We start from the raw sequence: 15,772 nt of genomic DNA on the forward strand, positions 1-15,772 counted from the left end.
CCCAGAACCTTTCCATTACAGAGCTGCTCTCTTCAAAACATCAATTATCAACTTCTAAGCCAGCATTTCCTCAACTTTCTATAGTCATTTTTAGAGGCTTTACCATGTAAGCCAATTCAGTCTAGTTAAACTACAAACACTTTTACAACTATTTTTAAAGTTAAGTTTTTAAAAAGTTGATACTTTTTGCTCAGTGCTTGGTATTTCCCAAGCACTTCAACCACAAAGGCTGAGCAAGAAGTTCTAATGATGAGTAAGTAGAGTCCCAGGATGGTTTGGGGTGGAAGGGACCTTAAGGCCCATCCAGTGCCACCCCCTGCCCTGTGCAGGGACACCTCCCACTGTGCCAGGGTGCTGCAAGCCCCATCCAAGGTGGTCTTGGGCACTGCCAGGGATGGAAGGTCACTCCTAACTGAGGGAGCAGCCCCCACTCCTCAGCCATGTGGGGCAGGACAATCAGTTGAAGACATCAGCCCATCTTTTGGTAAATGAATGTCATGATAAATGACACTTTGGGCTTCTGACATTGAAGACAATTTTTTCATGTTTGTACACACATTAATCATTCTGTGGCAGTGCACATACATTAGGTATCGATTTCAGGACACCAAAGGAAAATACTACTGACCTAGCAAGAATGCAGGTTAATAAACTAAATTTAGGAAGGATGATTTTCCATTTGGAATGCTCTCTAAACACGGGCAGGAGAACCCATAAGCAAGAGTGCACTCACATGCACATAACAGGGATTAGATGCATCCCAAACCCCTCATTTCTGCCAGGACAATGCAAATGGCAGAGAAGGTGGGGAAGTCAACTCTGTGCCTCTTTTCTCCTTCCCTTTTGTTTCTTCCTTCCCCTCATCCAAGCCCAGAGCAATGGTAGGAATGTGAATGAACAATCTATTAATGCAAATGTGGTGCATTCAATCTGCATTCCCAGTCTCAGCCTTACTGAGATTTGTGGCTCATTGTCTCCATTTCTGAAAAAGATGTGCCTAGAAGAGCAATAATTCCCAGGCTCCTAGAAAACACAGATGGTTAAAATTCTGGCTGGAGTCTCCTGCCCTCAATGCAGCCAGTATTTCATCTCCTGGAGTCTGCAGAATCAGGGAATTCACTGCCCTGAGCCAGATGCCAATCCAGTTCAGCAGCCTCCCTGCAACTGCAGCCAGTGCCAATCATATCCAAGGAGACTGAAAGGAAAAAAGCTTCATTATCAACCATTACTAAATAACTGGCTCACTTGAGTGCAGTAACTGCAGAGTCACACCTGCCTGAGCTCTGGCTGCAAACCCTGCTCTGGTTAACAGGGGTGCCATGGCCATGCACAGCTCAACCCCCCAGAGCCCTACCAGCCCTTTGGGACCCATCTGAGCACATCAACACTGCAGAAGGGAAGGGAGAGATGAGAACCATCTCTTCATCTCTAGGGAAGAGAAAGCTGGGGAGGAATCCCCTTTTCCTGCCTGGGGCAGGGCTGTAGGAGTGGTCACAAGCCTCTGGGAGTTCTCCTCACTTGTGTCCCCCCTGTTGCCACTGCTCTGACTGGAATTTAGGATAACACTTAGTACAAGCATTAGACTGCTCTAAACACACACATCACATGTTTGTGCAATTAACATTTTCCCAAGGCTGGTTTCAGGTCTTCTTGTGACATCTCGATGTGCTCAGCAAATGTTTTCTGTTTTTTCCCCCATTGCTACTGCAGTATGGAAAAAGCAAAGCACAGGAGCAGCTGGCAGGTTTTCCATCCTGTTCCCTCCTGGATACCATCTGTGAAAAGCCTTTGCTGCCCAGAGTTAACTTTTATTCAAGTTTCTCCTAACTTACCCAAGTCTAAAGTAACTCCAGCAGCACCAGCTCTAAACATTCCACCCTCCAGCTTCTTCCACTCTCCATCTGAAATTCATCCAACTAGTCTGTGAATGATCCCACAAACTGCTCACAATTTTCAGCCACTTGAATTTTCCCCCATTCCTGTCTGCCTGATCGAATTTGAACTCATGACAAATCCATAACTGTAACTCCTTTCCCCAAAGAGCCTCTTGGGAAGTGTAGAGATTTCAGCACCACGAGGAGGTCCTGGAGAATGGGAACATGATCCCCTACTGTTAGGACAGCTCCAACATCTGCTACCCTTCAGCAGCACAGCCATCACAAAGATGCTGCCTATTTTGTTAGTGCATCAGCTCCTCACCCCAACCCTGCTAAAAAATTAATAAGTCCAGCCATCTGTGGACACTTCATTAAATTATCACAGCTCCTTCTCTCCAACATTATTCAGCATCATTTGTTGGAGTGGCAGAGGTGTGAAATGGCTTAAAATACACTGCTGCTAATGAGCCATATTTCATGGATCTCACTGGCACATGGAGCAGACTTTGTAATTACAAACAGTCCTGCAGAACACGAGTTCAGCAGCACCTGAATTAGGAACAGGCCAGATGCTTCCAGTCCTGGCTACAAACACCAAGCAGCACATCATTCTCCCCCCTTGCTCTAGGCAAAGCAGACAGGGGAGAAACAACCAAAAATCTGGGCAGGAGACAGCTCCTTGGGGAAGGGATGGGGATTTTTACAAGGATTGTAACATGGAGAGAGGAAAACCTAAAAAATGTCCTTGCTGGATAAACAGAGATGGGAAGTACGTGGAATACAGAACACAACTGAGAAATGTCAGAGCATAACCACAATCCTGACCTGGCTGAACACAGCCATGACAGCATGGTATGTGCTGATTAAAACCAGTGTCCCTTGGCCAGAATGAGAGCAAAATGTCACTGGACACATCAGTAACACCCACAGACACAGGTGCTGTCACTACAGTGACACACCAAGTGACCAGCTGGCACCTCAGAACTCTTCTGAACAAACAACTGAACTCCACACGTCCCAAGGCCCCTTTCAAGCTCAATTATCTGATGACATGGGCAAGGTCCACAAAAAAACATACTGAAAAATAGCAAAATATTGGAGAAAATATTGTCCAACCTGGCCTTGGACACTTCCAGGGATGCAGGGGCAGCCACAGCTTCTCTGGGCAACCTGTGCCAGGGCCTGCCCACCCTCATAGGGAACAATTTCTCCCCTTTATCTACTACACATCCAAAAATTTTAGAGGGTGTTTGGACAAGGAAAACACATCAGCATAATATGATGTTCTACCTGGCAAAACAAGCAATTCCAAATTCTAGTTAGGTGATATCAAGAGGAGATGAATAAATTATTTCAGAAATGAAATGGGAGCAACAACGTCACTGAAAGAAGATCTTCAAAAATACAGAGGTCACCACTGACAACCACAACTCCAAGAAAAGCAGTGGGAGTGAGGTGGGGATGTCTGTCCATAGCACATGGTCAGGCTCAAGAGGTGCTGCAAGGAGTGCAGCAATATTTATATTTGAAATATAAAAGCTTAAGAGAACCTGTGTTTTTCAATAGGAACTAGTTTTAAACAAGCAATTAAGAGTCTCTTCACCTGGGCTCTGACTTGGTTATTAGATGTCAATGAAGAGTTTCAAAACAAGGAGTTCACATTCCCTGCAAACAAACCAAGAATAGATCTTCTGATGGAGGAGGTGAAATAGCATCATGAAAATTGGAGACAGGACTGGCAGTCCAAGGGCCAAACAACACAAAAGCTCCAGCAGCAGCAGCAGCAGGAAAAGCTGCAGCAGCTAATGAATCTGACTTCCACAGACACCAAGAAACAGCTAAAACAACATTCTAATGCCAGAAAAAATGAACTGAGGGCATGCAAACCATGCAGTCATTTATTTGCTGCTGCTGCTGAAGATCATTCTAATAGCAAGACCAATGAAAGCCCTGTGGGATTTCAAGAGGAGCCCTAAAGATAAGGCACACAGATTGCCTCATCATTTAAGGAACTTCAGGTCTTCATCAATAGACTGCCTAAAAATAAGAAGCCTACAGGCTCACAATTACTCTTCCTAAAACAAAATCAAGAGCCATAACAAAAGAAGAATAAGATCCGAGGGTTGTGGTGGAAGAAAAGAGCTTGACAGGTTAAATAATTTTAGTTCCAGGCGAGGCTATCAATTACGGAAGCTCATGTGAACAAGCTATTCAAAGAAGATTAATGCACAGAGAGGACTGTCAGGATAAATTTATCACAAAACTGGAAGAAAGGAAAGATCTGAAAAACTTTTGCAGGCAACTCTATAGACAGTGACAAAGACAGCTGGTACCTGACAACAGGCATTTAGAGACAGGAAATAAGCAACAATTTCACTGCAAACTCCTCGGGATGCGTGAATGGCAAAGAAAGCCCCAAAACCAGGGTGCTTGGAGGCTGACAGAACAGCAGACAAACACAAAGCACAAAGAACTTTTACAGACACAAACATGCAGCTCAAAGAGGTGTCTGGAGACAGCAAGGGTGCGTGGCAGGATAAAGGCAAACACTAAAAGCCGTATAACTGCAAATTATCCAACAGCAGCACAGCCCAGGTGGCATCAGCACACCACTGACCCCCCCAGCAGCTGCTGGCCATGAAGCTCAGAGTATCAGAACCAGGTTTTGAGAGGTCTCTCCACAACAGAGCCTTTCTTTGCCTAATTTTTATTCTGTTTTTAAGAGCAGACTGACAATGCATTTAAGCCAGGGCCAACTTCAGAAGCTGTTACAGAAGGAAGAGGAACACCTTTACAGAAATATACAAATTATCCAGAGACATTTCCACATGTTCCCCCAAAACAGGGGTTTCTATATGCAAATGAATAGGGCTTGGAGAGTTAACAATTTTTACCATCTTTATTCCCAGCATATTTATGTGAAAGATGAAATATATCCTATGCTTTTAACAATGTTACCAAGAACTAACCTCACTGAACTGAACCCTAGCCAATGTCATAACCTAATTTTTCCTTATTCGAAATATTTTTCCTCCATTTTGTTTCCTTTTCAGGGTCATTGAACTTCATCTTGAATTTTTGTTACAGAAAAATATAACATTAATCAGAGATACCCTTGTGCCTTGATACTTCTTACCTTTGCTGCTTTTGTGTCACCCTTCACTTAGGGCAATAGCACAGCTTCTTATCGTTTTCAAAAAGCAATATTGAGTCAGTCAGAACCCTGAACAATGCCAGCACACAGAGCCTTCCCTGTACACTAATAAAGCTGAAATCTCTTGCTGATTGTACCCAGGAGCAGGCAGGGAGGGAGTGAAGAGCACAGGCTGCAGATGTAACCATCACTGTGCTGACAGCTCGGGATTCCGAGCGAGCCCCGTGCTAACTTGTCAAACAGAATTACACAGGGATTGCTGGTGCTGACATGCAGAGCAGAGAGAGAGAAAAATCTGATCTGAGTCAAAACATTAACAAATGAGAATCTAATCTAAACAAAGTTCAGCCAAGTTTCTAGTTCAGGGCTGTTGATGCACCATCAGTATGGTGTCACTTGGTCCTTGTCTCACCATCCAGACCCCCCAGCCGAGGTCAGCTCACGGGATTTCAGGGATTTGGTCCCAGCTCCCTTCCACCAAATCCCTGCTTCTCCACAGATTAACTCTATCACCTGCCATATTTTCAAAGGCAAAGGTCAAGATGGAACATATGCTGCAAAGAGCTCCCATTTCTCATGATTTACAGTAAGTTTATATTATTCTGAAGTGCATGAACATAACTTTGCCTATGAACTACATGCACAAAGGATATTCCCTTTGCCAGTTACAAGACTTGCATTGCACAGCACTTGAATGAATTTCAGTCTAGAAAGCACAAGGTTTTTTCTGAGCAGTGCTGTTACATCATTACCAAAGCAGGAAGCTCAGGCACGAGTGCCACACATCTCCCTGTGCCCCCTCTGCTCCAGCCCCAGCAGAGCTTTTTGTCACCCTCCAGCAAGCACAAATAAGCTTTAACTGGCTCACTGACCCACAGGATTCAGGACAGGGATAGTATTAGTCACAATGAGCTGCTGGGTTTGGTTTGATAGAAGGTGAAATAAATTTGAAATATAAAAGCTTAAGAAAGCCTGTGTTTTTCAATAGGAGCTAGTTTTAAACAAGCAATTAAGAGTCTCCTCACCTGGGCTCTGACTTGGTTATTAGATGTCAGTGAAGAGTTTGAAACAAGGAGTTCACATTCCCTGCTGTGGGCTTTCCCCAGGATTCCAGTGATAATCCAGCTGCAGGCAGGTCCTGCCCTTCTCTGCCCTGGACATGGCAAGAGACTCTGGTATTAAATCCCAATCTGAGACTAAAAATTTATAATAGTTTTGAACCTGGACCTTTGCCTTCAGTCCAAGAACTGCAGACCAGTTCAAAGGCTCACATGGATTTTCTTTGCTACTTTAACTGGACAAATGTGAACTGCAAGAATTGAGAATGACAAATAACAGAGTATTTATTGTCTTAAGTGTCTAAACTCTCATACTTTCAGTAACAGCTGACAGAACCTGTACAAACTGCAGTTGTGTTAAAACCACCTTTGCCATTTACCTGTCATGAAGAAATGCATTTTGATCTAAGCCAATTTATGAAAAACACAGATGCTTTTTTCATAGCAAAACAGATTTCTGCAAGGAAAATTTATCACCCATGTCACTTACTGGCTAAGTGCTCTTAAATACCCTCCTCTGAAGTATCTCTGCTCTGAGGTTTTTTCAAATTCCAAGATACAGAATGTTCTTTATTCACAAAGATGAGATCAAGACTACTTTTTTCTCCTTGCTGTTAAAGGAAATGTGCAATCCTGGATAAAAATGTGCTGTTATTCCTAAATTAACCCCATCTCTGCAGAGCTGGGACAGTTTGTTCTGAGCTTCTCTCTCGCTTTGGGATGGCACATGGAGTCTAGTGAGAAATAAAACACTGCTCAGCTGCAATCTTTAGAGCTTGGCAAACTTCTCAGAGGACATGAGCAAACAGCACCAAATAATCTGGCTACTTCTGTGCAGCTCCTTGTAGTTATGGTAAAAAAAAAGCAAAGATAAAATTTCAGCTCAAATTAATGTTTGAAAAAAATCCTAATCTCTTCAGCATTATTTATACAGAAAGAAGTGATTGATATGCAATAGCTAAGCACTCTAACAGCCCAGAAGGAAACACAGCACACCTCTGAGGCTGAGCTTTGCAGAGCTCTACCTTGAACTCCAGGTCCTGCTCCCTCCCACAGGCTGTGCTCAGGGAATGGCCTGGATAATGATTTTATGGCCTGATAATGGAGAATGATTTCTTGGTGACAATTTCACCCACTGCCTACCATCCATTCTGTAATGGATACAGAATTCCTTATCTCTACCTGCCCTCCTGGTCTGCAGCACCTTGGTGCATTATAACAAGTAATACTTGAAATTTATGGTAGAGAAATTCTTTATTAGCCCATGGAGAAAAGGCAAAGCGTGGGGATCTGGAGCTGGTGTCATGAGCTGCACCAGAAGCAGGATCAGACCCTGGCATCACCTGGCTCAGAACTCAATCAACTCCTCCAAGCCTCAGGAACCACCACAGCCCATGCAGGCCTCCTGCAGCTCTCCAGCCATCAGTTTGGGAGCCCCTAGCTGGGCACACACAAGATGCAAATAAATCTTGAAGAGGCAATGTGGTCAGCTAAAAACTGGAGCCATTTCCCAAGCAAAGTCCACTCCCTCTCTCTCTCTGATGTCTGCAGGAGCTCTCAGCAGCAAAACCTGACCAAGGGCAGGTCCCTCCTCCCTGCAGGGCCCCTGTGACACCTGGCACAGTCACAGCAGCCTGGGGACACCTGGCCCCACACAGAGAGCAGCCACAGGAGCTTTGGCTGCACTCCTGGAGTGCCCCTTTTGTCAATGAGCTGCCCCAGCCCTGTGCCCCAGCACAGCAGTGCTGAGGAGCTGTGGATGGGCAAGATGGAGCAGCAGGAGGAGGGGATTTACCCAGGCCAGCAGAGCAGAGAACAACACCATGCTCAGGTACAAAGAGCCTGAGTATGGCTGGAATTGCTCCAAATCCCTCTTCCAGGGATGGGCACGATGGGCTGACTCCAGCATCCCCAGTTTGAAGTCAGAAGTCTCCCAAAACAACACGTGAAGCTTCACTGTGGCATTTCCAGAGTCACTTTCAGGGACATCCCCCTCCTGTGCAGCCCCTGCAATGTGCTCAATGGCTCCAAAGGAGATACTACACTTTTATTAGGCACATATCAAATCCTTCTGGTTTCTGAAGTATTTTAGAGTTTGACTTGACATGGCAGGAGCATTTCTTAACAGAAGTGATTTGTCTGTACCTTTTCTAAAAGTAATTACAAAATGAAGGCTTGAAAATAAAATTTCTGCGAGTGTTTAAATGAGAAATAATAATTCAAGGAGATTATTTAGTTGAGGTGAGGAAAAACAAGTGAGAAGCTATCAGCAAGTGCTTTTGAATTAATGTAACTCAGACACACCTGAAGTTTGTACCACAGCAGTGCCACAGCTGCCTCATCACAGCCAAGCAAATGACACAAAACTCAAAGCCAAGAATTATCAAATGCAAGGATAAGTGGAAGAAGAGGAAGAAAAACAGCTGGATTCACTTGGGGAAAGAAGATGACAAGAGGTGAAACAAATAATTTAGTGAGCAGTCTTGAAATGGATTTACAGGGCAAATAAGTCTGCATGATCAAACTCAATGCCCCTGTCACACTTCCCAACTTTTAGATCCTGGTACATCTGTGCTCTTAATAAAAGCTTTAACCAAGCCACAGTAACCAGTGACTGGGGAAAGATCATCCTGGGAATATTTTCAGCTTGTGTCATTATAGTTTTTATTAAAATACATACATATTTATTTTTCCAAGATGAATTACTGACACAGATCTCCAAAACTTTGTAAATCTATTTTTAATCCATGTTTTACAGCAGCTTTTTTAAACCCCCTACCCTTCTTAAGATCTAACTAGCACTTAAGTATCAAAGACAGATTTGCATTTCAAAAGCCAATTAAAAAACATAGTGTACCAAGGCACTGATTAAAGTGTTGTGGCTTTACATAAATTAGGCAGTTCCTTTGACTTTCCCTATTTCAAATCCATCCTAACAATGGGGAAATCCTACACATTACATGGACTGTATGAGCACCTTCTCCCTTCACTGCCCTTAGAAACTGGAGATGACAAACTCAACCTTCATCTGCTTGAAGGAACCAAACTGTGGAGCTCACACTGAGTGGGAAAGAGATACCCATGTCCCCAAAGTGCTGCTCATTAAAGAAAACTAACATTTATGCTTGTTTGCAACCTAAAAATCAGGGATTTACTACTACAAGCCTGGCAGAACAGCAAACACTTTCCTACCAAGGGATAGCAGCACGCAATTTCAAGTTACAGACTAACTCAAGTGTTCTTCACAATGGAATATTTTATGGTGTCCTCTGACTTTTGGAAATCTAAAGGCAGCAAAGATCAGTTCCTTTACAAGGCTCAGTTGCCACAGGACCTCTTGATCCTCACCTCTCCAAAAGAGCAGAGTCTTCTCATGGATCATCACACAAAGAGAAGGTCCTTGAAGGGCACATTGCCAAGGGAAGCTGCCATGACCCAGTCCCCTGCCACAGCACACTCAGAGCAGGGTCAGACACACAAATTGATGAAATCCCAGCCAGCCTCTCTCTAACACAGCTCCTGCAAGCCCTGACCCAGCACTCCAGGCCCAGGCACTCAGAGCCTGTTTTGGCTTCAGTTTTTCATGCAGTGGCTCACTAATCAACCCCCTGTCATCCTATGGCAGCAAAAGAGCTTCAGGTTCCAAAACCCCAAAAAAATTAGATCCCTCAAACTAGAATATATATATAGGAAGTCCTTTAAATAACTTGAGAAACTTAGCCAAATTTGGCCACCTTCCTGCAGGTGGAATGCTCAGCATCATCCACCAGCTGTGCAGTTCCAAGACTGAAAATTCCAGCCCTGTATCCACAGGATGGAACACAACATGTTATTACTCCATTTCCTTGCCCTGCCCCCCTAAACTTGTCCTTTTTAAGAGTTATTTAATGAGTAAGAAGCTGTTAAAACATGCAACCTACACTCCATCATGTTCCCTTTTCGAGATCAGGTGCATGGCAGCACCACACTCACACACAGCAGAGGAACCACTGCTCAATTAAGAGGGGAATTTGCTCCCTCCCACTGGAATTTTGAGGCCAAGGGGAACCCTTACTGTGCCAACAATGCCCACGCTCACCACAGCCTGAAAGCTGCCAATTAAAACAAAGAGTGGGAAGGAATATTAAAAACCACTGTTAAAACTAAGGGATTCAAATGAGGACAAGAAAAGCAACAGGCTAAACCAGGATTTAAATATTCCACCTCTTATTCCAAAGCCTTCAGCAACCCAAGTGCCTTTTCCCCACCAAGAGGATTAAACTCAGCATGGTCTTGCCCAGCTCTTGGCACTTGTCTGGGGTGGTAAATGGGTTTTCACACACCCACATCTGCCAAAGCTCTGCAGCACTGCAGCCAGAGGATGCTCTGGGGCAGCTTTCCAAAGCACAGGATGGCAAAAGGCAGTGCACAACATGTGTCACCAGCATTTCCTCTAGCTGTGGGCAGTAAAAGTACCATTTTTATTGCATGGAATTAATCAATAATCTAAATACACAGCTGTCAGGCCAATGTGTGCCAAAGGGGCAACTGGTTGTGTGGGGAAGGTCCTTCTTGTCTTGGGCTAGACTGTATTTGTTCTGTTTTCTACCTAAGATTTTTTGGGGAAAAAAACCTCACCAGAACTGCATTGTTGTTTGTTGTAGGTTCTTTTTAAGTAGGCTCTTGGGTTCCTTTTTTTTCCCCAAGTACTTGGGTTCCTCCACAAGTACTAAAAGGCTCTTAAAGATTCCATCAGTTTAGAAAATATCAATTGAAATGATACCTTCTACCTAGCTAGGAGAAAATGGAAGTGGAAATTCAGCAGACATTTTGGCTTACCTTCATTTTTAACCCCATTAACCTCACCTAATGATCATATAGAGCTGTCTGATAGCAGAGGCAGGAAGCTGAAGGCTCTCACGTGGAAAGCAGCAGAATTAATCCCGACAGCAGCGAGGCAAGGAGGTGGTAATTGCTGCAGAGAAGTGTGGGAGAACTGCCTTTATTGTCCTCATTGCCAAGAAGCTCGGCAATCTATTCCTCGTTAAGAGATTCTCAAAGTCACTCTTTTAAGGTATAAAACCCCAATTTTTCTATTTCTGACACTGCTGATGTTTCACAACAATGCTACAAGCCAAGTTAATGGGAACAACATGCGAATACAAACGATGGAAGCAGCAGCTCTGGGAGATGCAGGAGCACCACTCAGGAAGAATTCATTACCCCCAGACATTTATTAAGCAAAGGGAAAAAAAACTGTTTGAAAAAGGCTGGCAAACATCATTAGAGAAACAAAGGGAAATGGCTTCACAGGCTTTTTTTCTAGTTACAGTGCCTTAGTTTACCTTGTTTTTCTCATTGGGTTGGTTTTTGAAGTCTCACCCTTACTCAGTAATTACAAGTCTCTTCCTGCTTGATTGTTTACAAGACACAAGCTGACAATACCAAGCCCTGAGAAATAAGCAAGTGACAGAACAAATCACTTTTCCCAGACATAATCTTTATTTTTACCTGCAAACTTCACTCCCTCACTGCTTCCTATCCCCAAAAATAAAGCTGTCACATAGCAAGTCTAAAAGGTATTCAAAACACCGAAGGGTTCTGAGGTTATCACTTGGGCTTTTTAATGGAAAATTTGTGTGTATTTGGTTCATTGTTACTTTTCAGGCTTCCTTGTTCACACCTGATACTCAAGAAACAGAAAAATACAACTCCTCCATCCCTACCCATCTCCCAGTCCTGCAGGGATTGTACACACTGCTATTAGGAGCTTCCCAAATGTTTCAGAGCAGGTAATTCTCCACATACAAGCAGAGAAAGTTATTTTAAGGTTATTTATACATAAAGAAAGCAAAATCCTGTTTTCTTCCTCCTTCTAAGCTGTGGTAAATCTCCATTGTGATTTCAGACACCTGACACTTCTCTTAATCCATTCATTGCAGCTTTGCTGATCTCCAGCATTTCCTGAGAAATACCCCACATTAAGCTGCTTACAGGAACAGAACACATGCCAACTGCCAGCCAGTACAATGAGAGCCACAGTCCCAGTTTCCCTGAGCTGATGGAACCAGCTCATGTTCCTTGGGAAGCACCTTCCCATTTTTCCAAGGGCAGAGCATCCCTTTCTGTGAGAAATGATGCTCACTTCCAAAAATTGAAAAGGTTTATTAAAAACCTCATCAAAAATACAACAGAAGACTGAATAGAGAAAATATTACAGCACCAGGAGCAGAGGATTTTAAAAGGCAAAACCTCCACACAATGGAGTTTTTGCCTTTTAACCCTTTAGCCTCTCCCAAAGGTCTGTCCATTGAATCCTTCTTTGCTGTCCAGTGGTGGAGATCCCTTCCTGACATCTTGATTGGAGCTCAGGAGCTGCCACAGTAAGGAGCTGACCCTCCCAAATGTCCCAAAACCCAGGGCACCCCATGATAACAACACAAGGGAGGGGAGTGAAACTTAACTATAAATCTGTAAAACTTCTCTTACCACACGTACATGATATTTCCTTTTAATTGTGAGAGTCAGCCATGGCATCACTCACCCACCACAGCTGCCATCACCACGTTCTCAGCCACACTCCCAAGCAGAGCCTTACCTGCCACGGTGAGCTTTGCTGTCCTGCTCACGATGGTCCCCAGGCTGTCCACAGTTGCCACACACTGATAATATCCCTCATCAGGTTTATTGTGCTTGGAATGCACCACGCTGTTGATCAGTAAAGATCCATCGGGCAGCAGCTGGCGGCGGTCGTCGGACACGAGGTTGAGGAAGGAGCCGTCCTTCCTCCACTCGATCCGGGGCGGGGTCTCGCACTGCGCCGAGCAGTTCATGATCACCGACATCCCTCGCACTGCCAGCACGTCCAGGGGCTCCACCAGGAAGTAGAAAGGAGTGAAGGTTCTCACAAGCGATTCTGTAAAGCAGCACAGAAATTTTGGGTGAGTTTTGCACAGTTTTTAACGTGAACCACACCCTCCTTGAAGATACTGGAACGAGACCAGCACCGCTCACATCCTGCCCCTGAACACATTCAGCCAGCTCGGTCTCTCCTGATGACAGTGTTTTCTGCTTTGATTATTCACATCATGGACCCTCAGATTCCCAGACATTTTCATCCCTAAAATCTATTTCCCTGCTCTGCTCTCGGCCTCTGTGGTGTGGGTGCCCCCCCAGCAGTGCTGTCCTTTGGTTTGTGGAACCAAGATTGGGAACCATCCAGAAGAATTCAGCCCTCAGGAGAAAGCCTCCCATTCTGCCTTAACACACCTTGCAAGTGTCATACAGTGGTTTTTTACTTCTATTCTAGCCCAGGATAAACATGATTACTTTTTCATTTTAAGTATTCCCCAAAGAGTTCTGTAATTAACATCTAGTTTGCATTAAGAAGTGAATTTTAATTACTGTCTTGCTGGTGTATTTGGTCAAGCAGAACGATTGTGTGTCAATATCACTTTGACTTGTCTTAATTTAATCATCTGTAGAAAACAGAAGACAAATTCTTCCAGAGAAGAACAGGTTTCCAATCAGCACAACCCTGGGTTCAGGGAAAAGGGCATTTCAGTTTTTAAAGCCCACCTTAGAAATAACACTCATATAACAATAACAAACTCCTGCACTCATCTCAAAACCATTTCATCCCTCACCATTGACCATTTCATCTCATGGTCAACAGAAAAATGGTGAAATATTTGAAGACCACCTAAAAGACAAATATGCATTCAAAAACATGATTTGTTTAATTAAGCCACAGAATAATTCTGGGGTTTGAGGGAAAAGCACAAACTCTGAATGCTACCTTTACTTGCAAACAAAGGCTGTCCTGGAAGCACTGCAGCTTCTCCCATTGCTTGGTTGTTTGTGGGGCTTTAAAATCGGATTTACCTTCTAAAATGACCTTAATTAACAAATTGATGTGATTTCCTCTATCACAGAACTACATAGAGAGTCCCTGGTCTCCAAAGAGCCTCCAGCTTTCCCCCGGAGGGACTCCAGCCTTCCTGCACAGAGCCCATTGTCTCTGCTACTCACAATTCACAGCAACTTGGAGATAAGGCAGGAGTGGTGTGAAAGAAACAACAGATAAATGAGGCTTTGGCAGCTGATAGCATTCAAACGCTCTCTTACCTTCAGGAATTCAAAGAGGAAATACAGGAAAACATTCTAGAAAGATTGACATTTCTCCAGTGACAGAGTCAGGCTGGAGATCAGACAGAGTTAGGTTGGGATCCAAATCCTTGGGATTGTTTTTCTTGAGGATAATAGAGGCATCCCCCCCCCAAAAAAAAACAAACCAAACCAAGTATACAGAACAAAAAAATCAATAAAACTTAAAAAATATCTAGGAGCTGCTTATGTTACTCTGTTTGTACAAGGGCACCTATGTGTGGATGTTCTCAATTCTCTGTGCCTCTGAAATCCTCTGAGTGTCAGCTCTGAAGCAGCAAAAGGCAGAGCAGAAACAAGAGCCATGAACAGCAGGAAAATCTTTGACCTTTTTATCCCTATAATCTCCTCCAGTGCAGCAGAAACATAAAGTTCTTATCAAAATTAAAGACTGAGCTGCACAGTCCCTGGGCTTTCCAAGGGAAGCATTTCCCCCCCACCTCAATTCCAGGCTTCTCCAAGTTTTTCCAGAATAAATCTCGACCCCTAAGAGAACAAAACACACTGGTCTGAGTTTTGCTTTTCAAAGAAAAGTCAGAAAATCTTTAAAAGGGGAATGGCAGCTTTTTGTTTGCCCTGCCAGTCTCCAGTGCAGACTGGAGCAGATCTAATCCATCGATAGAGTAAAATTCTTCTTGCCCTGGAAGCAACAATGTGTCCAAGGAAATAGAGCAGAGGATGCCAAGAGAGGTCACAGCAAGACCTAAGAGCAGCTCCACAGGGATTATAACCCTTGAGGAAGAAATAAAGCAGATTCTCAGGCAGGCTTCAGAGGTACCAAACTCCTGCCAAGAGCCCTGGGAAGGCACAGCACAACTGCATTGTCCCAGGGTATCGCTGTGCTCCTGCACTGAGTGCCCTGGGCACTAAATGAGGAGGGTTGGTGAATAACCCCAATCCAGCTTGAAGGAAGTTAAAAAATGGTCTCTGATGTGGTTTCAGAGGATCTGCAGCTGGGTTTGGGGCACTCTGGAGAACCACACTGCAGGCAGCTAAGCTCGAGTCTCCTTCAAGCCTCAGTTCAGCACCAGAAGAGTTTGTACACCCTTGACTTTAATAAACTTCTATTTGCACCAAGGAGCCATTTCTCCCACTCCATCCACCTAGTGATTACTCAGCTCAATGACAGCGTCTTATTTTGGGGAGAATGGGTGTGTATTTGGTAAATTTGATATTGTATATCAGGGAGTCCTTCCTCTTGCACACACTTCCACACACAGGTGGGTACACACCACTGCCTCCATTGCTGCTAACACTGCCCAAGGAGCTTATGCTCAGTCTGTCTCCCTGCTGAAACAGGAACAGATAAATCTCACTCATTCCCACCAGGGTGGAGGTGATTTCTCCCCAGATCTGCTCTGGAGATGAGTGGCAGGGAGCAAGATGTGCCAAAACCCAAGAGAATGCCCTGGCACAGACAAGATCTCAATGGGCCACAGACACGGAGTCATTTCTGTGTCCTGGCAACTCCACAGCTCCCTGCCTCAGCCCTGCCAGCACAGGGCTGGGGTTAGCACTCACTCCTGTGCCCATCCCAG

At 44.3% G+C, this 15,772-nt stretch overlaps 1 protein-coding gene across 8 annotated transcripts in view; it reads right to left on the reverse strand.

Moving 5' to 3' along the window:
• Positions 1 to 15,772, reverse strand: part of NEO1 (neogenin 1) — a 181,581-nt gene that overhangs the window by 115,076 nt on the left and 50,733 nt on the right. For all 8 annotated transcript variants that reach the window (XM_071441906.1, XM_071441903.1, XM_071441902.1 and 5 more), the window contains exon 2: positions 12,667 to 12,984. In XM_071441906.1, the coding sequence (XP_071298007.1) occupies positions 12,667 to 12,984 (318 nt within the window). The remainder of the gene's footprint in view (positions 1 to 12,666; positions 12,985 to 15,772) is intronic.

This window comes from Agelaius tricolor, unplaced genomic scaffold (genome assembly GCF_023055355.1).
Source record: "Agelaius tricolor isolate 1412-34295 unplaced genomic scaffold, bAgeTri1.0.p SCAF_16, whole genome shotgun sequence".
In the NCBI taxonomy this organism is placed as follows: domain Eukaryota; kingdom Metazoa; phylum Chordata; class Aves; order Passeriformes; family Icteridae; genus Agelaius; species Agelaius tricolor.